Here is a 23,693-nt window from a genome sequence, read left to right as displayed (position 1 = left end):
ATCTGGCCTTTTCTTTCCTTCCTTTCTTCATTGTTCCTTCCAGGGAAAATGGGACAAAACACCTCCCTCTGTCCAAGTCTGGATTTAACAACCCATCTTAAGCCAGGACATGACCTGCTAGATAAGCTCCCAGGATGCCAGTCACGACCATCAGTTGAACGCATGAGCCCAGGACTCCTCGGATCTTAGAGTGAGATGTTTCAGATATATATATCTAAGACATAAACATAAAAAAGGTTATATTAACCACAGAAGCTCTAATGGAGAAGACCAGGCAGCTCATGAATCTTACTGTTGCCCTCATCTCCTAATTAAAACTTGGTAGTTCTCCTATTTTCCCATCTCATGTTGTGACCTGCCAGTGGCCAGTGGAGGTGGCAGCAGAGCCGGACAGTAAGGAGTTTGGAGAGGAACCTGAGCCAGTCCTGGAGTCTGGGGAAGGCTCGGATGAGGGCTCTGTGTCATAGGCAGAGAGGGGGCCAGAGCTGTATGCCAGTTATCAGCTGCCTTCGGAGTCAGACATCAGTGAGGCAGAAGAACAGCTGGAGCCTGTTCCCAGTGTGCGCATGCACAATTGCCAGATGAAGGGAACAGCTAAAGAACAGGGATCAACTTGGGAGTAAGGCCACAGGTGGATGATGAATGGCCCCTCCCAGAGGGAATAAAAGAGGAGCAAAAGGGGAGTGGAGTTTGCAGGAGACAATTACTTCGCTTCATTGGTTCGTGACTCTCCAAGACTCCTGGCCGAGTTCTGCAGCTCTCGGCCTGGCAGCTCTCCAAGCCAGATAAGGTCTGTGACCGTAAATCCTCCCTCGAAAGACTTTGCTGGATGCGAAGGAGCAGAATTCACAGTCAATTAATAAAGGGTTTTTTTGTCGGCACTGGGAGTTTGCTTCATGCTCTTGGGAAGCCTCAGTCGGAACATCTTACCTTAATGAGAAGGACCAAAAAAGGAACTTCAAAGACAAGGATCAACTGACTTGATAACTCAACATGAGGTAGCTTAGGTTATTTTTGGAATTGCTCCAATTCCTGTATCCCGGGCAGGTAGGATGCAGGGACAACTTCCACTTGCTTGCACCTTCTCAGCTGCTATTGCTGATTTAGCCGTAGGGATTTTCTCTTATCCTCTGGGGAAATCACACTGGGAAAAAAGACTGACACATGAGGCCCCTTACCGGAACTACCAAGGATGTGACACCACTGGCCAAGCCACACAGCAGCCGTCCCAGGTAAAGCATCCAGATGTTCTGGGCTGAGATAATGACCAAGAAACCAAACACGTACGGGATCGCGCAGAGCATTAGGCTAAGTTTCCGGCCAATTTTGTCCACCACGTATCCCCCAAGTATCCCTCCAGCAGCGGCCCCCAGCGTAACCACAGACTGCCGAAAGAAAGGGAAGAAAAACGAGAAAATCAGGGAAAACCTTAGAAATGGTGGTGGATTTCAGAAGAAATCCTACCGTACTATCACCTCTTACAATACTCAACACAGGATCGACAGGAGAGACCTTCAAATGTCTAGGTTCTACCGTATCTCAAGACCTACCGTATCTCAAGACCTCGGGGGAGGGCCTTCTCTGTGGCTGCTCCAGCCCTCTGGAACTATCTCCCCGTGGAGATCCGGACCCTTACTTACTACCTTTCCAGCCTTCTGCAAAGTGGTTAAAACCTGGCTGTTCCGGCAGGCCTGGGGCTGTTGAACTATCCAGCCCCATTCGAGGTTACGGTTGTTGTAGAATTTTAAATTGGTGTTTTTATTTTATTTTTTTGTATCCCCTCCCTTTTTTATTGTGAGCCACCCTGAGTCTCTTGGGAATAGGGCGACATACAAACTCAATAAAACTGAAACTGAAACTGAAACTAATAAATGGGACACACCTAACATCAAAAACGTCATCAAAAAAGCACAACAAAGAATGTTCTTTCTGCACCAACTCTGGAAGCTCAAAGTGCCCAAGGAGCTGCTGATTCAGTTCTACAGAGGAAGGATTGAGCCTGTCCTCTGCACCTCCATAACCGTCTGGTTTGGCTCTGCAACCCAACAAGACAGACACGGACTTCAGAGGAGAATCAGAACTGCAGAAGGAACAATGACTACCAACCTGCCTTCCATGGAGGACCTGCACACTGCAGGAGTCAAAAGGAGGGCTGTGAAAATATCTACAGACCCCTCGCATCCTGGACATCAATGGTTTCAACTCCTACCCTCAAAACGATGCACTGTACACAAGAACAACTAGACACAAGGACAGTTTTTGACGAATGCCATCACTCTGCTAAACAACTAATTCCCACAACACTGTTAAATAATTTACTAAGACTGTATTGCTATTCTTCTTCTCTTCCTTCCTAGTCCCTATCTCCTCCCACTTATGATTATAACCATTTGCTTGTATTTTTCAATTTATTTTGTTTTTATTTGCTTCCTAGTACGATTTGATAGCTTATTAGTAACCTATGACTATCACTGTGTTGTATCTTTTTTTATGCTTGATCAATGTATTCTTTTATTCTCCTTTTGTACACTGAGAGCATCTGCACGAAAGACAAATTCCTCGTGTCTCCAATCACGCTTGGCCAATCAAGAATTCTACTCTTTAAAAACAAAAAAGTGACAGCGGTTTCAAGGGTGGCTGATTGGCCCACAAGACCTCACGTGGCCACTCACCCCAAACCACGATGCTTGGGTGTCATCTAGCCTTAGCTCTGAGTTGTGGCTTCGCTTCAAACTAGGGATAGCCGGCGAGCTGTAGCCCAGGACGAAGCCAAAACTGAGGGGTCCTAAGACAGCGGCGAAGGTGGCCAAGTAGAGATTGTGGTTTTGGACTTTGCTGTGAGAGAGAAAAACAAGGATGAGACAAATTGGTGGCAAATATCGGTTTTTGGGGGGCAAAAGGGCTGATCCTCAAGACTGGACTACTGCAATGCGCTCTACATGGGGCAGCCCTTGAAGAGCATTCGGAGACTCCAGCTCATCCAGAATGCAGCCGCGCGAGCGATTGTGGGTGCACCTCGGTACACCCACGTTACACCTATCCTCCGCGAGCTGCACTGGCTGCCTATTGATCTCCGGATACTCTTCAAGGTGCTAGTCGTCACTTATAAAGCCCTTCATGGTATTGGACCTGGGTACTTGAGAGACCGCCTGCTGCCAATTACCTCCCAAAGACCCATGAGATCACACAGATTAGGCCTCCTCCGGGTTCCGTCTACTAGCCAATGTCATCTGGCTACTACCCGGGGGAGGGCCTTCTCTGTGGCGGCTCCGGCCCTTTGGAACGAGCTCCCCGCAGAGATTTGGACCCTCACCTCTCTCCAGGCCTTCCGAAAAGCCGTTAAAACCTGGCTGTGTCGGCAGGCCTGGGGTCGATGAGTTCCCTTCCCCTCTCGAATCGTGTGGCTGTTGGTTGTTTTAAATTCCCTGTACTTTTTGTTGTAGTTCTTGTGTTTCCCTTCCCCTCCTTTGGGTTTGTGCGCTGCCCTGAGTCCCGCCGGGAATAGGGCGGCATATAAATAAAATGAACCTTGAACCTTGATCCACCAAGGAACAGAAGCATTAAAAACCTGTGGCTTGTTAAGTGCAATGAGGACTTTGCACACCGATGTTTCTCTGTGAAAGGAGATGTTTAGGTTTTGTTGTTGGCAAAAGGAGGTTTTTAGATTTCAGGTTGCAGCAAAGATGCCTTTGTTTAGGATTTTGAAACGCAGGCAACTGACTGGATCCCCAAGCAATTCCAGTGTCCCTAATTCAACAGATACGAATGGGCTGCATGATTTCACCTGAGCTGTGGAATGAGATTTCTCTACGAGAAACCGTCCACTGTTTTCTAGTTCTCGAGTCCCTGAAAAGTCTTGAAATAGTTTGCTTCAAAACTGGGTCAGCCGTACAGATAGTCCTTGACTTATGATCAGTCCCTTAGTGACCATTGGGAGTTATGACGGATCCTCGAAAATCTACATACAACCCAGTTCAAGTCTACCTCAACATGACTGCATTTTGAGCCCTTGAAAACTGATGGGGAGAGTGAGGTGGACAGCATATAAATTTAATAAATAAATGTCCATGTCGTTAGGGTAGAAGGTCTTAAGAGTGGTGAGGTGGAGCTCTAGCCTGTGAGTTTAATTCTGGGTAAAGGCAGGTATTTCTCTCTCTGGGCACAATGAGAATTTATCTGCTGAACAAAACTCCGCACTGGCAACAGGGAAGGGCATCCAGCCATGAAACTGCTCTGCTAGCTCCATTCAGTTGCCCAGACTCCACCCCGCAAGGGATTATGGGGTTGTTAAAAGAAGATGATAGGGTCTTCAAATTTATTATTTAAACATTTAATTGCCTCCCCCTCCATCTAGTTGTGGGGGGACGATGACAAACACACTGGTGTTCTTCACAACATTGTTGTGTCTGTTTACAACAATTTTTCAAGCTGGTCTGGGACAGAGCTAGTGACTGGCCCATGTGGCCTTCAGCAGAAGTTAGAAACTGAGACAATTAAGACATAGAGTTCACCATTGATTGATTGATTGATCCATCCATCTAAACATCCATCCATTTATCCATCCAATTTCTACTCCAGGCAGCTCACCATTTAACTGACCTGGCCAGCCTCATTTCAGAAGCAGGAATATGTACACACACCTCAAATAAATCTCCAGCTGAGAAGGTCTTCCGGCAGCATTCAATTCCGTCTCTGGGTTAGTCTCCACAAGGGGTCTATATTCTTCTCCGGAAGCCATTCTCTTTGGCTGTGCCCCAAAGTAGACGATTAGCGATAGGGCAACGTGGTTTTAAGTCCCTTGAAATTATAAGGAAATGGGAGGTGGGGATGGGAGGACACACGAGACAAAAAAAAAAAACAAACCACAATAAGCAGGAAGAAGCAAATCATATGACTTCAAACCACTAAACTTCCTTAGTTATAAACTTGGAGACTCTGCATTTTAATTTTCCATCAGAAAAAGATGCACAGCCTCCATTCTTCTTGCTTCACTCACAAAGGAGATATTTGCAGTGGGTTTAATAGTTGGAATAGCTTTGAGGACCATGTAATCGTCTTTACAGCCAGTAATTCTCTTCCCTGATCTCTTTCTTAGATTTAAGGTAAAGGTTCCCCTCACACATCTGTGCTAGTCATTCCCAACTCTAGGGGGCGGTGCTCATCTCTGTTTCAAAGCCGAAGAGCCAGAGCTGTCCAAAGACGTCTCCATGATCATATGGCCAGCATGACTCAATGCCAAAGACACACAAAACACTGTTCCCTTCCCATCAAAGGTGGTCCCTATTTTTCTACTTGCATTTTTGACGTGCTTTCGAACTGTTCGGTTGGCAGAAGCTGGGGCAAGTCACGGGAGCTCACTCTGTTACGTGGTGCTAGGGATTCGAACCGCCGAACTGCCAACCTTTCTGATCGACAAGCTCAGTGTCTTAAGTCGCTGAGCCACTGCGTCTTAGACTGAGACTTTATTGTCACTTTATGTGTATACTAATCGGCATACATTAAAATGAAATTTCGTTGCATACGGCTTCTTGCTGAGACGGTGATCTCTGTTTTCTCTATCTGATCAATCAGCAAAGCAAGAATGAGGTAAAGAGGAAACTATGTTTTCGAGGACAAGATGATGGCAGTCTGAAGAAATCTCTCTCTTAAAGAAGACCCACAAAAACCCCTAGAGCTTCAGGATTCAGATCTACACTGTTGCAGAAAATAACAAGACTTAAGACGTCTCGGGTCACCACAACACGGAGCAAGTTCATTTCTTGGCATGACACAAGCTCACACAAATCACCGTCCATTTGACACTACATCAGCTAGCCTTATCCAGTCTGACACACCCAAGCAATGGATTTCCTTTTCAATCATCAGTCCAAACTCTAAACTGCCCTGAAACTGACTAGACCTTAATCAGTTTCACGCCTTAAGGCTTTTGCCCACCCAATCAGCTCAAGCACAATCCCGTGATTGAAAAAACCCACGTTTTCTGATGTTTCGGGGTGGGTGGGCAATCTCATATACGTCTATGTAAGCTTAAGTAATTGGGGGGGGGGGGAGAGGCGCACCTTTTCTCTGTAATTTCTGACCTGCCTCCTGCAATCCCTGTGTGTCTTTCTGCTCAGAAAGCTTCAGGAAAGGGGGGCTATATATGGGGGGGGGGGAGGACGACAAAATGCATTTATCTTGGAAAGCTGGCATTGATCTCCTCCTTTTCCCCCTTTTTCCTCCCCTTCTGGGGATCAGACGCCACACCCAACGCGTCCAAAGGAGGAGGAATTCTGGGAGGAATTGCAAAACGATTGCAATCCTCTTCCACCCTCCAACTCTGCCAAGCGTTTCCTAGGTTGAAAAAGGTCCATGGAGATGCGGCTCTTTGCAGAGGGCGCCAGGTTGGGGAAGGACCCAGGGAAGGGGATCTGGGCAAAGCAACCATTCCACCCTTATGCCCTCCAAAGGGGCAATATTGCCCCCCCCCGGGAATCCAGAGCATGCAACAAAGGCTGACCCACTCACCTTTCCCCCCCACTCCTTTTTTTTATAATCCCAGCCCCACCAAGAGCGGCGCTTCCCCGCCGACCCAAATCTAACCAGGGGTAAAGACGCACAGCCGGTTTGCAAGGCGGAACCAAAACACCTGGATCCTAGTTTCCGAGCGGGACCAGAAGTCGTCGGAGCGGAAGTCCATCGACTGTAATAAGGAAGTGGCATCCGGTCCTGGGTAGACCTTTCTAGGAAAAGGAACGGGCGATGCGCAACTCGGGTAGATAACAGTAACAGTAAAGTTGGAAGGGACCTTGGAGGTCATCTAGTCCATTTATGTATGACTTTTTACTCCCCCGAGTCTGGCTTCCCCGGACAAAACTCGACAACCGAGGCCGGGAGGACGCTCTACCCTCTCCATCTCTACGGACTGCGCCGCTTCCTCTTCTTTCTGGAGACGCGGCGCGTGCGCGGGGAGATGACGTCAGCGTCCCCGCGCCGGAAGCTCCCCGGCCAGGAGCTCTGCTGGGATCCGGTGGCGGCAGGTTCGACCCCCCAAATGAGAGCGGCGGGTGGGAGGGGGCGAAGGGGAGAGGGAGAGGGGAGGCGAGGGGGGGGCAAAGCCTGGGGTAGGGGGGCCGGGAGGGGGTGCACAGGTTGCTATGGAGACCCCCCTGCAGCCAGGGGGCGGGGCCAGCAGGGTGGGAAGGAGAGGGGGCGGGGACAGGTTTTGGGTGGGGGGGACATGGAGGCCTCTGGGGGGGCATAGAGTCAAGGGGGGGGCTGCTATTGCTTCCCCCCTCCCTCTCCTTCCAGGGATGAGCCTCAGCTTGGCCCTTTGGAAGCCAAAAAGGGGTGGGGGGCATCAGAGGTTGTGAGGAGGGGTTCTGACTTGAGGTCAGAAATCCCTTTTAAATCTCCCTCACCAAAAGGTCAGAATACAGAAAAATCACAGAGGTGGTTAAATCCGAATCTGAGCTGGAAGGGACCTTGGAGGTCATCTAGTCCAACACCCTCTGCTCAACTATCCCGTTTTTCAGACAAATAGCTGTCCAGTCTTCTAAAAAAGGACACACACACACACACACACCAAAATAGTTTACAGGCGGTCATCAACTTACAACAAGTTCATTTTGTAGAGTGTTCAAAGTTAGGGGACGCAGTGGTCAGTGGCTAGGACGCTGAGCATCTTGATCAGAAAGAGGTCAGCAGTTGAAATCCTTAATGGAGTGAGCTCCCGTGACTCATCCCAGCTTCTGCCAACTAGCAGTTTGAAAGCACGTAAAAAATGCAACTAGAAAAATAGGGCCCACCTTTGGGGGGAAGGGAACAGCGTTCCGTGTGCCTTTGGCGTTGAGTCATGCCGGCCACATGACCACGGAGACAGTAAAATAGCAATAGCAGTAGACTTATATACCGCTTCATAGGCCTTTCAGGCCTCTCTAAGCGGTTTACAGAGAGTCAGCATATTGCCCCCAACAATCTGGGTCCTCATTTTACCCACCTTGGAAGGATGGAAGGCTGAGTCAACCCTGAGCCGGTGAGATTTGAACCGCTGACCTGCTGTTCTAGCAGTAGCCTGCAGTGCTGCATTTAACCACTGTGCCACCTTGGCTCTTTTAGAGACCCATTTAAGTCACACACATAATAACAGAAGGGACCTTAGAGGTCCTCTAGTCCTATCAGGAGACCCATATCATGTCAGGCATATGGCTGCCCAGTCTCTTCTTGAAAACCTAGAAGGTCCAGAACTTGACCTTCTGGAGGCAGCCAGTGATGGGGGGTTCTTGCCCATCAGAGCAGGATAGGAATTGGGGGGGGGGGAGTGGAGAAGGCACCTCTGTTTTTTTCATCTAGGTAAGCAACCAAGCCATCAATGTCAGCATCTCGTAAGCATTTCTGAAAGATGCTTCTCCTTCCCTTCCTTTCCCTCCCCAGAAACCCAGGGAGGGCCCCATCTAAGTCACTTTCCACACCCCCGTTCCTTCTCTGCCCTGAAGTTTTTGCTTATCGGTTGCGGCTCTTTCCTCCCACAGTCTCCCACGGCTTTCCAGGAATGCTGGAGACATGTCTGAACTAGTTCCAGGTTGTCTCTGCCCAAAGAATAACAGCTTCTCTGTGTGAAAGCGCATATGGCTGCAAGTATTAAGTCCTTGTAGGGAGAAGCATGCAGGAAATGTACATAGGGTGTACATTTACATAGGCTTAGGGGGGAAAATATTTGAGATGGTGTGTTTTAATAGTTGTGCAGGACAAGTTCCTGGAGACGGTTGGCTGCAATCCAGAGTCAGTTTTGTGCTGCATGTCAGCCGCTGAACAGAGGCCTTTTACATTATCACCCCCATATGGCCCTTGTTCCTTATTTATTTATTTATTTTAAAAATCCCTGTCGTTTTCACCTGTCAGTTTGTTAATCCTTAACGTTACCTCCACCCTGTAATCAAATCTCTAGTAAGTGCCTTATATAAGGAAGCAAAGCAAAGCAAAACAAAAAGGGACAGCAGGTTTTTTCCATGAGGTGACTTCAGCTTTTTAGCCTGAGTGATCTGCTAAAAGGGGTGGGGTGGGGGGAGAAGGGAAGGATGAAAGAGTAAAGGAAGGGGGGAAGGGAGGAGAGGAAAGGAAGGAAGGGAAGGATGAAAGTAAAGGAAGGCAGGGGGAAGGGAGGAAAGGAAATGGAAGGATGAAAGTAAAGGAAGGGAAGGGGAAGGGAGAAAAGGGAAGGAAGGAAGGGAAAAATGAAAGAATAAAGGAAGGCAGGGGGAAGGGAGGAGAGGAAATGAAAGGATGAAAGAGTAAAAGAAGGGAGGAAGGGAAATGGAAGGATGAAAGTAACGGAAGGGAAGGGGGAAGGGAGGAGAGGAAAGGAAGGAAGGGAAGGGTGAAAGCAAAGGAAGGCAGGGGGAAGGGAGGAAAGGAAATGGAAGGATGAAAATAAAGGAGGGGAAGGGAGAAAAGGGAAGGAAGGAAGGGAAAATGAAAGAATAAAAGAAGGCAGAGGAAAGGGAGGAGAGGAAATGAAAGGATGAAAGAGTAGAAGGGAGGAAGGGAAGAAGGATGAAAGTAAAGGAAGGGAAGGGGGAAGGGAGGAGAGGAAAGGAAGGAAGGGAAGGATGAAAGAGTAAAGGAAGGGGTGGGGAAGGGAGGAGAGGAAAGGAAGGATGAAAGCAAAGGAAGGGATAAGGAAAGGGAGGGAGGGAAGAGTAAAGGAAGAGAAGGGAGGAGAGGAAAGGGAGGAAGAGAAGAATGAAAGCATAAAGGAAGGGAAGGGAGGATCAGTTTAACCATTCCCTTCCCCCCCCCCCCCACTGACATTTTCCCAAACGGGTGGCCCCATATATATGTGTGTGTGTGTGTATATATATTAATCTCATTTCTTAATCCTAACTGAAATAACTAAACTCTGGAAAAGTTCATGGCAAATAAAACCAGCTATTCAAGACCCCGTTTCATTGAGGCCTGTTTTGGAGATGCCTTAGCAACCACAGCTCTTAGACAAAGCCTGGGTCTATAAGATATATTAAATTTAGCCGTAATTTAGGGACCTTCAGAGGTGGAGTCTTCGGCGTGCTCTGAGCTTGGCTGTGAGTTTCACGACCCAACTAGGTAACCTCATCAGGGCCTCCCCATATTTTGGGTTGCATCCAGGCGTTTTCCAGGCAGCGGGAAGCCGCTCGTTGCAGAGCGGCGTACCTGGAGGAGGATAGCTCACCTGAGCAAGGCAGACCTTTAGGGTCTTTGAGGAGCCTATGATGGCCTCGGTTACTGACACGAGTCTTTGTGATTTGAACAGGAGAAATGGCCACAGAGGAAGGGCAGCCCCTGCTCGGTGCCAAGGAGCAGAAGGAGAATTGGCAGCAACCCACTGAGCGCCATCCTATCGCAGGCAACTATCTAAGGTAGATGTTAACCTCTTTCCCAAGCAGCTGGGAGGCTAGGAATAAAAACGGGGAGCAGAGAAGGGCCAGAGACATGACGAGGTTTCCCGTTCCCCACTCCTCACCAGGCCTCTTTCCCTTTGAGTGGTTGGAGCGGGGGTGTCAAACTCAAATATTGTTGAGGGCCGCATCAGGGTTGCTTTTGACTTCAGGGGGCTGGGATGGGCGATGGACAGGATGGGCGTGGCCAGCTTGACGTCACTCGTGTCGAGGGTGCTCTGCCAGTGAAAACGGGCTCCCGAGTTGCATTTTGTTCTGACCTAGGTTTCCTGAGAAAGCATAAATCCCAATCTCAGTCCCAAAGAGCCTCTTTTATTTAGATCGCTGTGAATTATGGTCACTCACAGCCCCTAGTGATTCACAAACAGCCTGTGAAGATCCCGACAGATGCCTGCTCGAGTTGCCACAGCCTTTCAGGGTAAGGTTGATAAGCGCCCACCTTTTATCTCCCTTGAAACGTTGCCGTTTAGTTTTGCACAGCCAAACGGAACGGGACTTCTCACAGCTTGAACCGACTAGATGAACGAATTGTTTCCTGCAAAGGTTCACTTCCGTTTGCTCTTCTTTTACGTCTTATGGGAGGGGCCAATCGTCTCCAAGCCTTACTCCCGAGTCATCCCTCCCCCCCCCTTAATTGTTCTTGCCTTCTGGCAGCTCTGCCCCTGTGCAAACTTGGAACAGACTCACACTGTTCTTCTGCCCCGCTGATGTCAGGTTTCGGTGGCAGCTCATAAGTCCCAGATGGCCCTGGACCCCTCTCGGAGCCTTCATCTGAGCCTTCCCCAGCCACCAGGACTAGCCCATCTTCCTCCCCAATCTCCTCACTGTCCGACTCTGCTGCCAGCTCCGCAGGCCACCGGCAGACCACAACACATTTCTGGCTGCACTGGCCTCCTGCAACTGTCTGCCAGCAAAAACGAAGCTCCATTTTCGCTGGCAGAGGCACCGTGGGCCGGGTCTTCGCTGTTTGTGGCGTGGCCCCGTGGTCCAGATCTAAGCACCCTGTGGGCCGGCTCCGGCTCGCGGGCCTTGAGTTTGACACCCCCTGTGTTGGAGCCTCAAACTGCCCCTACAAGCTATTCCTTTCCAAGCTGCGCCCTTCTCTTGTTTTAAGTCTGCACAAGACCGTCGCTAAGCGTGACATTTTCTCCCGTGAGTTTTGCCCCCGTTAAAATTCAGCGAGCTTCAACAGCCTTTCTTGGCCGCAGAGGTTAAGGGGTTTCCCTGCCAAAGGTGAAGTTAGCGAGACGGTCGTTAAGCCCGTCCGGCTTCCCCTATTGACTTGGCTTGTTCAGAAGGCCGCAAATGGAGGTCACGTGACTCTGGGACACCGCAACTGTCCTAAATACGAACCAGTTGCCGAGTGTCCTGATTTTGATCACGAGGCCGCAACGGTCTTAGCGTTGTGGAAAAGGGGTGAAGTCCCTCCTCCCCCCCCCAGGGCGGTTGTAAGTCTGATCGAATGGCTGTTAAGTCAAGGATTCTCTGTATCAGCACAGGGTGCAAACACCGTGCAGATTTTGGGGTGTGTGGGTGTTTTAACATCTTTGTAGCGGTGTTTGCCTTGGACTTTTGAGTAGGACTTGGTCCTTAATACCAATAAGACCAAGAAGCTCATAGTGGACTACAAAAGGAATAGATAAAAAAGAATTAAGTTAGATACAGTTACGTTTTGATTATTAGGGCGAAAATGTTATGATACAAGATATAGTCAAATAAAGGAGGGATAATGATGCCAACCTATACATATGTATGAGTATATTATAAGGAAACTAGATGAAAATTGCCAACAGTGATTTGGAAAGGAGGATTAGAAAAGTCTGTTATTAAATATTATGGATGTTTAGCTAGAACAGGACATAAGGATTCAGTGTTATTGGAGGATTTTAGAAATATTAAATGAACTGCCAGTATGTGGTTATGTATTAAATCTTGGTATATTTTATGATGAAGGACGTTTAAACAATTATAGTCAAATAAAAATGGAGGTATAAGAGCAACATGTATAAATATTTGAGTTAAAATACTTGAGTTAATATGAATTATACTCGATGACTGTGGAAGAGATGCACGAAAACCTTTTGTAACCAACTGATGCACTTTCTACAGTATGTAAAGAAGGAAGATTTTATGTGTTGTGTTTGTTTTGAAAATAAAATCTATTTTTTAAAAAAAGGGAATAGATCAGACATCCAGCCATTGCTTATCCGTGGGGACCGAGTGGAGCAAGTGGCCAGTTTTAAGTTTCTGGGTGTTGTCATAAAATAAGGACCTGACTTGCAGCCCTGGTCAAAAGGGCCCAGCAGAGATGATACAACCTGAGACTTTTCGGGAAACAACAACTGATTGGAAAACTACTGTTGACCTTCTACTGCTGTACCATAGAGAGTATTTTAACTTACTGCGCCTGCGTCTCATTTGCCAATTGCCCAGGGGCAGATAGGACAGTGCTCCAGAGGGTCAACGTCGTTGCCCAGAGGATCATGGGTTGCCCTCTCCCCTTTTTGGAAGAGTTTTATAGCTCCCGCTGCCTTAAGAAAGTTCAAAACATTCATAAAGATCCATCTCATCCTGGGCACTCTTTTTTTTTTGAACTATTACCATCTGGCAGCCGGTACAGGACAATAAAGACAAGACCACATAGGCTGAAAAACAGCTGCTATCCCAGAGCAGTAACCATATTGAATTCTACTGTATAGTGCAATATTAATAGCAGTTAGACTTATATACCGCTTCATAGGGCTTTCAGCCCTCTCTAAGCGGTTTACAGAGTCAGCATATTGCCCCCAACAACAATCCGGGTCCTCATTTTACCCACCTCGGAAGGATGGAAGGCTGAGTCAACCCTGAGCCGGTGAGATTTGAACAGCCAAACTGCTGAACTGCAATCAGCTGAAGTAGCCTGCAATGCTGCATTTAACCACTGCGCCACCTCGGCTCCTTAATGCAATATCAGGGGTTTTCAATTTCGATTATATAGCATGCGAAGGATGTGTGTTTGTGTTTTTATTTTTATAGTTACCCTGTTTCCCCGTAAATAAGACCACCCTGGAAAAAAGCCCAATTGGGATTTTGAGCGCATGCGCTTAAATAAGCCCTCCCCCGGAAATAAGCCCTCCAAGAAAATATTGCAACACAGCAGCAGCCAGGAGGTGACCATGCTCTCCACCTCCTGCACCTCAAAAATAATAAAACCTCCCTGAAAACAAGGCCAAGCGCTTATTTCATGGGTCAAAAGAAAATAAGACCCTGTCTTATTTTTGGGGAAACATGGTATAATGTACACTGAAGATGCATTTAATTTCCTTGTACGATGTGCAATGAGAATAAAGTAAAGTAAACTACCATATGTTTTGGACTATAAGATGCATCTTTTCCCCCCCAAAAAAGAGGGTGAAAATTTGGGTGTGTCTTATACATGGAATGTGGCCCCAACCACCCCCACCAGAGGCCAAAAACGTGAGGCACGGAGGAGGCGATGGTGTGTAGCAATCCCTGCAGCCTGGAACAGCTGATTGGCAGGTATCCCAGCAGTCCGATCCACCCGCCAATCAGCTGTGCTGAACCAGGCTGCAATAAGTGCTGAAGCTGACCTGGCGGGTTGTTTCAAGAGCAGCAACCACCTTCAGAAAGCACAGCAACTGATTCAGCAGGATTCAAAATAATGATCATAATAATCTATAATACATTATCCAAAGCAGGTTTTCCAAGGTAGAGTAAATGCAAGCAAATCACAAGCAGTTTCACTTTCAGTTCTCCGCTAAGCCAGGCTCCTTCCCGTCTCCTTGTTGCTCACACGGCAAATGTCAGAGTCCTCATTGGCTGATTTAGTTGCTATGCCTATTCATTGGCTGACCTTGTTACCGTGTGTCAGCTGAGTACCATGGATGCTGGTAGGCAGAGGCAGAATCTTTCTTATTATTATTATTTTCCTCCCAAAAAAACTAAGGTGCGTCTTATACTCCGGAGCATCTTGCCCTCCGGAAAACACAGTAAACTAATCTCCTTGTTTTGATGTTCCGCAGGTAAATGTTTCCATTTCCTTATGGAGAGGAAGGAGTTTGAAGCATGGCTTGATAACCTGTCTGTCACGTTTCTCTCTCTGGTGGACTTGCAGAAAAATGAGGCGCTGGACCACCTGATTGCCTTGAGCGGGGCCGCTCAGCTAAAGCACCTCTCCAACAACCTCGAGGCGCTTCTCAAGCGGGACTTCCTCAAACTGCTCCCGCTGGAGCTGAGTTTCTATTTGCTAAAATGGCTCGACCCGCAGACCTTACTCACCTGTTGCCTCGTCTCTAAGCAATGGAACAAGGTGATCAGCGCCTGCCTGGAGGTGTGGCAGGGGGCCTGTCGTAACCTCGGCTGGCAGATCGATGACTCTCTCCAGGAGGCCCTGCACTGGAAGAAGGTCTACTTGAAGGCCATCCTGAGGATGAAGCAGCTGGAGAACCACCAGGCTTTCGAGACCTCCTCGTTGATTGGACACAGTGCCAGGGTCTACGCACTTTACTATAAAGACGGACTCCTTTGTACAGGTAGGGCAGCCCACCGAGGTCCGAAACCGAAACAAATTCTGCTTGCGAGAATCGGGAGTGGGTGCGCTTTAGTTGAAGTCTACGGGGTTGTAATGTGGAATTGAACCCAGGAGCCCAAAACTAAGGGCACCGCACTCGCGTCGGAGGCACCGAGGCGCTTCCTGGGTCGAAAGGATTATGTTCTGTTCTGACCCAGCTCCCCAAACATGACAGATCCTCTGTTAAACACTCAAAGAGCCATTTGGACCCGTTTCCCACAGAAAAGAAAACAATGGGGAGCCACAAAACCTGGGTGGGCGTGGCCAACTCAACGTCACTCACTCTCACCCAGTCACATGACACACACCTCAGTCACGCCTACCCAGGTTTTGTGGCTCCCCATTGTTTTCTCTGGTAAACAGGCATCTGTTTTTTTTTCTTTCTTTCTTTCTTTCTTTCTCTCTCTCTCTCTCTCTCTCTCTCTCATTCTCTCTCCCTCCCTCTCTCCCTCCCTCTCTCCCTCCCCCTCCCTCTCTTTATGTCTGTCTCTCTCCTCTGTCTCTCTCCTCTCTCTCATCTCTTTCTCCCTCTCCCTCTCTTTCTCTTTATGTCTGTCTGTCTCTCTCTCCCTCCCTCCCTCTCCCTCTCTCTCTTTCTCTTTATGTCTGTCTCGTCTCTCTCTCATGTCTCTCTCTCCCTCTCTCTCTTTCTCTTTATGTCTGTCTCTCTCCCCTCTCCCTTTCTCCTCTCTCTCTCATCTCGTCTCGTCTCTTTCTCCCTCTCCCTCTCTCTCTCTTTATGTCTGTCTCTCTCCTCTGTCTCTCTCCTCTCTCTCATCTCTTTCTCCCTCTCCCTCTCTTTCTCTTTATGTCTGTCTGTCTGTCTGTCTCTCCCTCCCTCCCCCTCTCTCTCTCATGTCTGTCTCATCTCACTCTCATGTCTCTCTCTCCCTCTCTCTCTTTCTCTTTATGTCTGTCTCTCTCCCCTCTCCCTCTCTCCTCTCTCTCTCTCTCATCTCGTCTCTTTCTCCCTCTCTCTCTCTTTCTTTTTATGTCTGTCTCTCTCCCTCCCTCTCTCTCTCTCTTTATGTCTGTCTCCCCTCTCTCCCTCTCTCTCTCATTTCATCTCTTTCTCCCTCTCTCTCTCTCTCTCTTTCTCTTTATGTCTGTCTCTCTCCTCTCTCTCTCTCTCTCTCATCTCTCTCAGGCCAGGCGAGGAGTTACTGGAAGGGCAGGGCCAGCCAGTGGTGGGTTCAGCCCACACAGAGCCCCAGCAGGGGGACGAAAGAACTACACGAGGCTCTGGAGTTGCCAGCACCCGCCCTAAGCTAACCGTTCTTTTCTTTCCTTTCGCGGCTGTAGGCTCAGATGACTTGTCGGCCAAGCTGTGGGACGTGAGCACGGGTCAGTGCATCTACGGCATCCAGACCCATACCTGTGCGGCGGTCAAGTTCGATGAGCAGAAGCTGGTCACCGGCTCCTTCGATAACACCGTCGCCTGCTGGGAATGGAGCTCGGGAGCCAAGACCCAGCATTTCCGAGGCCACACCGGGGCAGGTACGCCGGGGTCTTGAAGAGAGCGTCACGTCGGTTATGCAATTGTCTATGTGGTCTTGTCATGTGGAGCGGCTCCCACTTAGCAACCAACCCGCCTCCCTCCTTTGCAGACAGCTTAGGACAGAAATACCGATGGGGGGAAGTATTTGTAGCTCGGAGTTGAAGTGATGGGTCCTGGGTGCTCTCTGAGCTTGGTGGTTTTCTTGCAGATGTTTCACGACCCAACTAGGTAACGCCCTCAGTGCTAGTAGACAGTGGGGTTTGTGGAGAGGAGGATTTGGGCCCTTGGTGCTCTCTGAGTGTGATTGTTTTCTTCCAGACGTTTCATGACCCCACTAGGTAACATCCTCAGTGCTATAGAAGAGAGTGGGATGTGGAGAGGAGGAGGAGGAGGAGGAGGAAGAAAAGGATGACGACTGGGGTCCTTGGTGCTCTCTGAGCTTGGTGGTTTTCTTGCAGATGTTTCATGACCCAACTAGGTAACATCATCAATGCTAGCAGGGGGTAGGTAGGTGGATTGAAGGAGGGGAAGGAGAAGGACCGTGGGGTCCTTGGTGCTCTCTGAGCTTGGTGGTTTTCTTGTAGACATTTCATGACCAAAGTTGATAACACCATCAGGGGAATCAAACGCCTGCAAGGAAACAACCCAGATCAGAGAGCACCAAGTAGCAATAGCAAAAGCTCTTAAACTTATATACTGCTGCCCAGTGCTTTTATGGCCCCCTCTAAGCGGTTTACAGAGCCCGCCTATTGCTCCCCCAACAATCTGGGTCCTCATTTTACCGACCTCAGAAGGATGGAAGGTTGAGTCAACCTTGAGCCTGGTGAGATTCGAACCGCCCAACTGCTGACAGTTGTCAGTCAGCAGAATTAGCCGGCAACACTGCACTCTAACCACTGCCCCACCATGGCTCAAGTACCTCTCATGCCAGCATGTTCCATCCACTGTTACCCGCCCACCCCCTTCAAATTGCTCTTCAGATTCTACCTCTTAGAGGGTCTTTGGCGCAGTCCATTCTCACCCGCCGTCACAAGATAGAAGGAAGACAAATCCCCCTTTCTCTCTAGTTTTCAGTGTGGATTACAACGACGAACTGGATATCCTGGTCAGCGGCTCAGCGGATTTCACGGTGAAAGTGTGGGCCTTATCGACCAGCTTCTGCCTCAACACATTGACCGGACACACGGAGTGGGTCACAAAGGTGAATAATAGCCTTTCTCTTCTTCAGTTGCTTGAATAGAGTAGAGTAGAGTAGAATAAGGGTAAGGTAGGGTAGGGTAGGGTAGAGTAGAATAAGGAATAGAATAGAATAAGAATAGAATAATAAAATAAATAAAAATAAGAATAGAATAGAATAATAAAATAAGAATAAGAATAGAACAGAACAGAGAATTATAAAGCAGGATTGAATAGAATAGAACAGAATTATAGAGTAGAATAGAACAGAGAAGAATAGAATAGATTAGAATAGAATAGAGAATTATAGAGTAGAATAGAACAGAGAAGAATAGAATAGAACAGAGGATTATAGAGTAGAATAGAATAGAGAATTATAGAATAGAATAGAACAGACAATTGTAGAGTAGAATAAAACAGAGAAAAATAGAATAGAATAGAGAATTGTAGAGTAGAATAGAACAGAGAAGAATAGAATAGAATAGAACAGAGAATTATAGAGTAGAATAGAATAGAGAATTATAGAATAGAATAGAACAGAGAATTATAAAGTGGAATAGAATAGAGAATTATAGAATAGAACAGAATTATAGAGTAGAGTAGAATAGAACAGAGAAGAATAGAATAGATTAGAATAGAACAGAGAATTATAGAGTAGAGTAGAATAGAACAGAGAAGAATAGAATAGAATAGAATAGAATAGAATAGAATAGAATAGAATAGGATTCTTTATTGGCCAAGTGTGATCAGATATACAAGGAATTTGTCTCAATGTACATAAAAGCTATAAGTGATAAATCAAGATGATAGTCACTGAAGAACAGAAATGTTGGGCACAGTTGTCATAAGCTGAGGACTAGCCTTGTAACACATTTTCCTGTCCCGGGAGGATGGAAGGATTTACATTCCTGATGACTATCCTCCACCGTTCACTCAGAACTGAAGAAGCTTCTTGGATGAGAAGCGAAAGCTCTTCAAAGAAAAACAAAAGTCCAGTTGCCTCTTGGAAAAAGCACCTGTGCCTGGTTGTTGGCGTGTCTTATAGTGATGTCCCAAGGGTGGGGGGGGGGGGTCTGCAGATATTTTCTCACACCCACACAATCTACAGGTCTTCTATGCAGCCGTGACCCGTCAAAATCGCGGTCCACTAAAGCGCGCCCGATTAAAGCGTGTACCTGACGTCGTCAGCAGTGCGACAAATAAAATAAGAATTAAATTAAATTAAAATTAAATTAAAATTAAAATTAAATTAAAATTAAATTAAAATTAAATTAAAGCAAGCCCATTCACATAAAGGTAAGGGTTAGGTTTAGGGTTAGGGTTAGGTTAAGAGTTAGGGTTAGGTTTAGGGTTACGTTAAGTGTTAGGGTTAGGTTAAGGGTTAGCGTTAGGTTTAGCGTTAGGTTAAGGGTTAGGTTTAGGGTTAGGTTAAGGTTTAGGGTTAGGTTTAGGGTTAGGTTTGGGGGGGTTAGGTTTAGATTTACGTGTTAATTTTAAGTTTACCGCTCACAGCGTGCTGTTTTCGTCGTGCTGTGATGATATCACGTACGCGCTTTCGTCGAGCGCGCTTTAGTCTACCGCGGTTTTGTGGTGGAACCCTATGCAGCAGCCTTAACTCCTGTTTGGAGGTGACGTCAAATCTGATTTTGTGAATCAGGCTCAGGAAATTTGATCTGAATTCATCCGAACAAATGTGTTAAGTTGGCTTGTGTCATGTATGTGCCTGCAGCCTTACTGAAATCATTTTTTTAATGGCAGGTGGTCTTACAAGAGAGCAAAGTCAAATCCCTCATGCATAGCCCTGGTGATTACATTCTTTTAAGCGCGGATAAATATGAAATCAAGGTACGTCCTTGATTTTCTTTCTTTTTTCAAAAATATTTTTTTATTGTTTACATTTATGCATATTGAATACGGTGTAATTGTCCTGGCATCTCACTTGCCATAGAAACCAAAGTGAAAACAAATAATATATACACTATTTTAAACAGTGCTAGTGTTTTACAGTTATTTTATTGATTCTAATACAACGAAGCATATATAGTGTCTTTTTCCAAGTCCACCTCACCAAATTTTTTCATATTCCAACTTCCACCTTGTGCTTCTAACCATTGATAGAATCTGTTCCGTGTATCGTAATATTCTGTCTCTCCTTTGTCTTTTGTTTTTAACGTTAGTCTATCCATTTCTGCACAAACTATGCTACCTTCCTTATCATCTCCTCCTCTGATAGGGTTTTCACTCTTCCACTGCTGCATATATACCATTCTTGCTGCAGTTAGGATGTTTAATATTAGATATATTGTCCCTTTATCATAGCCATCTGTTTTCCCGAAAATAAGACAGGGTCTTATTTTGTTTTGACCCCCGAAACAAGCACTTGGCCTTATTTTTGGAGAGGTCTTATTATTTTTGAGGTGCAGGAAGCCCCTTAACCTCGGCCCGCAGATCAGCTGATGCAGAGAGGGCCAGAAGTTCTGTCTCTGTTTCTAGCACATTCTTAACTGCCATTAAGAGAAGGGGCGCATGTGGAGAGGAGAAGTGAGATAAACAGTAAATAACTTTTAGTCAACTAAAGAAGCTTCCAAGAAGCTTCTTGAATAACAAGAATGTTAATGGATAATATTTAATGATACATATAGGTGTGTTATGGGGGGGGCGGGGAAGTGCTTAAATATCTTACTTAACTGAATTTGTTTTAGAATATGTCATAAAGGTGTAATGTTATTGGAGATCTATTGAAACTGCAAACGAATGCCAGTAGGTGGTTGTGTCTTTAAATATAAATGATTCTAGATAAAAACATGTTCAAATAATGGTAACCAAATGAGAATTGTGGTACAGGGATAGTAAAATACATAATTTTTCTTTCTTGACTTAAAATGTACAACTCGATTTGAATGAAGTATATGTAAGGATTGTGGAAGAATCGCACAGAATATATTTGTAACCAATCGATACGCTTTCTACAAGATGATTCTTTTTTGTGTGTGTTTTTGTTTAACGAAAACAATAAAAAAATTCTCAAAAAAAAAGAGAGAGAAGGGGCACAGTAGCTAGGGTTTGCGGGAGCGGCCTCCGCGAGGCCGTTCTGCATTGATGGCTGGTGCATGTGGGGCTCATGGAGCGTGTTCACCCCCCTTTCCCCCCAGAAAATGGTGGGGACCAGCTGTGCATGCAGTTCAGTATTTTAGGGGAGAGCTTATTTTGGGGGGTGGGCTTATTTTACTGCATGTGCTCAAAAGCCTAATTCGGCTTATTATCCTGGGAGGTCTTATTTTCGGGGAAATAGGGCAATGCCTAATAAAAATCTTTCTGGCTTGAACTCTATATGTTGTCTAACCATTTTTTCTAACCACACATGGATTTGTGTTCTGACCCCCCTCGTTCCACACCAAAGCACACTCCGAGCCAGAGATAAATTACGGCATTTAATTAACAGACAAACAGGTCCTTGGCATCAACCCAGCACAGACAAGCTTGGGCACCAATAAACACAGATAAGGCTTGGCAGCAGTCCAGCCTGCCAAGCTCATACAAAGTTCTCCGACATTCGATTCTGTGTTGACTTGTGCAAAGAGGGCCGTGTGCACAAGTAGCCTTTTTATAGTCTGGAGAGGAGCCTAATGACCACCAGCTGAGTGCAATCACCTCCTGTAATTGCGTAATTGTTCCTGACGCCTATTAGCTCTTTGATGGCGTGCATCTAGGAACAACTCACTACTGGCTTCCGGCTCACTCTCCCTTGTCTCCTCCCCGCTGGTCCAAGGCTCAGGTGCCTCCTGGTGGCCAACCAGCCTCTCTGTGCCCTGCTCGGAGTCAGAACCCTGTCCAGGGTCCTCCACATCCTCCAGAGCCGACTCATAGGGCCCCTCACTGTCGGAGTCTGTTTGCAGCTCCAATGGCTCCTGCTGGGCCACAACAGATTTGTATCCAAAATTTCCTTGCTTTTTGAACAGGTCCACCACATGTGATATGTGCCTGGTATTTTTTTGCATTTCCAACAGTTTGGGGATATATTGCTAAACCAAGCCAATCTTGCCGGGAGAAGGAGATGACCCCTATAGATCCCCTGGTTTTCTAATTTCCTTTCTTTGGTTACAGATCTGGCCAATCGGAAGAGAGATCAACTGCAAATGTCTGAAAACCTTGACGGTTTCCGAAGACCGAAGTATCTCTTTGCAGCCTCGGCTCCACTTCGACGGGAAATACATTGTGTGCAGCTCGGCAATCGGGCTCTACCAGTGGGACTTCGCCAGCTACGATATCCTCAGGTAGCCCTTCTGAATTTTAAAAGGGGATGGTGAAAAGAGAACCTTCTCCAGCTGCTGCATTTTACCCAGAATGCGTGGGGGAGGCCATGACCGTAACTTTTTTTAGGATAGCAGTTATAAAGAAGAAAAGTGAAACGAGATATACAAAAATTGTCACCATAGAAAAAACGAGATATACAAAAATTATATCACCGTGCACCAAGGTTTTGAAGAGGCAAATTTTAAAAAATAGTTTTTGCACTCTGCAAACCTCCCAACAATGGATCGTTTTTCGCAAAAACGGGCCCATTTTTGTTTCTTTTTTCTTTTCAAAAAAAGGCATGAATAGCCTTTAGGGGGCTTGCAGAGTGCTTCTGGGGGGTGGCCCCCCAAAAATGGCCCGTTTGCGAAAACGGGCCCGTTTTATGTCAAAAAACTTGCATGCATAGCCTTTAGGAGGCCTATAGAGTACTCCTGGGGGCTGGGGGGACAAAATTGAGCACAAAACAGCCCAGTTTTCATTCATTTCTGCCCTCCCCAGCTCCCAGGAGCTCTCTGAAAGCCTCCTACAGGCTCTGCACTGCCATTTTGGTGAAGGGGACGGGGTTTCAGGAGGCAAAAAGTGCTGTATTCAGTGTATAAGACGCACCCAGATTTTCAGCCTCCTTTTTTAGGGAAAAAGGTGCGTCTTATACTCCGAAAAATATGGTAGTTGGGTAACCTTTAGCATGAATTACGTCTTCCCATGGAGTGAACCAAGTCTTTTAGTTCTGCAGCTGTTATCATGTAAAACCAAGGTTGAATTATTGCATCTATTAACTGGGTGTTATTGCTGGATCGCTTCTCACTTTTCTTTAGTCAGCTCTGTAGATTTTCCACTGGGTTAAGGTCTGGGCTATTCCCAGGCCATTCCAGCAGTGGAATATGGTTATCTTAAAACTCCCCCCAAAAAGTGGTGTTATTAGCCATCAAATCTCAAAAATGCACTTTCCCCAAAAAGTTTCCACAATTTTGGCCATTACTGTATTCCCAAGATTCCCCTCAATTCAGGCAGCTGAATTTTGTTCTGAGCCAGGGGAAACTTCCCATTGTCAAGGGGCAGGATTCCTCTCCACCCACCCAAAAAAATAGGGTGCATCTTACGATTTCTCATTTTTCTCCCCTTCCTGCAGGGTTATCAAACCACCTGAATTTGCAAACTTGTCCTTGTTGGGCTTCGGTGACATTTTCGCCCTCCTGTTTGATAATCACTACCTGTACATCATGGACCTGAGGACAGAAAAAACGATCAGCCGTTGGCCGCTGCCGGAATACCGGAAGTCGAAGCGGGGTTCGAGCTTCTTGGCGGGAGAGATGGCTTGGCTGGATGGCTTGGACGGTGAGAACGACATGGGCTTGGTGTTCGCCACCAGCATGCCTGACCACAGCATTCACCTGGTCTTGTGGAAGGAACATGGCTGAACTTGGCCAAAGACTCTGGAAGGTGGATTTATATATATATATATATATAATAAATATATATATATATATATAAATAATAATTTAAAAAAAGAGAGAGAACGGAGACTGCCAGCAACGAATCCAAGGGACGATGCTTTGCATGAACCAAAGTTAACAAGAGGTTTCATCCTGCAACGCACAATCGTTGTTTTTTTTTAACCATTTTTCTTTTCCAATGCCATTTTGGAAAGTAGCGGGACGGGGAAGACGAACCCTCCCCGTACAGAAGCCTGTTGAATTTCTTTCTTTTTTCTCAGAATGAAGGTATCCCAGCATCTTAA

The 23,693-nt window shown here is 46.7% G+C and overlaps 2 protein-coding genes across 5 annotated transcripts in view; one reads left to right on the top strand and one right to left on the bottom strand.

Annotated features, from left to right (window-relative positions):
• The window catches only part of SLC2A8 (solute carrier family 2 member 8), a 16,441-nt gene extending 8,617 nt beyond the window's left edge, over positions 1-7,824 (bottom strand). Inside the window, exons 1-5 of one of the 3 annotated variants that reach the window (XM_087704750.1) lie at positions 7,596-7,824; positions 4,641-4,797; positions 2,673-2,835; positions 1,179-1,385; positions 115-214 (exon numbers count right to left, since the gene is read on the bottom strand). In XM_087704750.1, coding sequence (XP_087560876.1) covers positions 115-214; positions 1,179-1,385; positions 2,673-2,835; positions 4,641-4,738 — 568 coding nt within the window. In that variant the 5' untranslated portion in view covers positions 4,739-4,797; positions 7,596-7,824. Of the gene's footprint in view, positions 1-114; positions 215-1,178; positions 1,386-2,672; positions 2,836-4,640; positions 4,798-6,582; positions 6,844-7,595 lie in introns of those variants that run through there. The other 2 variants (XM_087704748.1, XM_087704749.1) reach the window with 2 other exon arrangements.
• Positions 6,920-23,693, top strand: FBXW2 (F-box and WD repeat domain containing 2). 2 transcript variants are annotated; one of them, XM_014071031.2, is made up of 8 exons: positions 6,920-7,019; positions 10,268-10,373; positions 14,438-14,947; positions 16,288-16,482; positions 17,551-17,684; positions 19,418-19,504; positions 21,764-21,933; positions 23,085-23,693. In XM_014071031.2, the coding sequence occupies exons 3-8, from the start codon at positions 14,458-14,460 to the stop codon at positions 23,371-23,373; spliced, it is 1,365 nt and encodes a 454-aa protein (XP_013926506.1). In that variant the 5' UTR covers positions 6,920-7,019; positions 10,268-10,373; positions 14,438-14,457; the 3' UTR covers positions 23,374-23,693. The 2 variants fall into 2 exon arrangements, with proteins under 2 accessions (XP_013926506.1, XP_013926510.2); XM_014071035.2 differs by lacking the exon at positions 10,268-10,373 and having other exon boundaries at positions 6,938-7,019.

The sequence above is a fragment of the Thamnophis sirtalis genome, unplaced genomic scaffold (assembly GCF_051295495.1).
Source record: "Thamnophis sirtalis isolate CommonGarterSnake01/CBP01778 unplaced genomic scaffold, rThaSir2_p1.2 scaffold_2, whole genome shotgun sequence".
NCBI classification, from domain to species: Eukaryota; Metazoa; Chordata; class Lepidosauria; order Squamata; family Natricidae; genus Thamnophis; species Thamnophis sirtalis.
The sequence above is the reverse complement of the archived record's forward strand: the minus strand, read 5'-3'. Positions and strand labels throughout refer to the sequence as shown.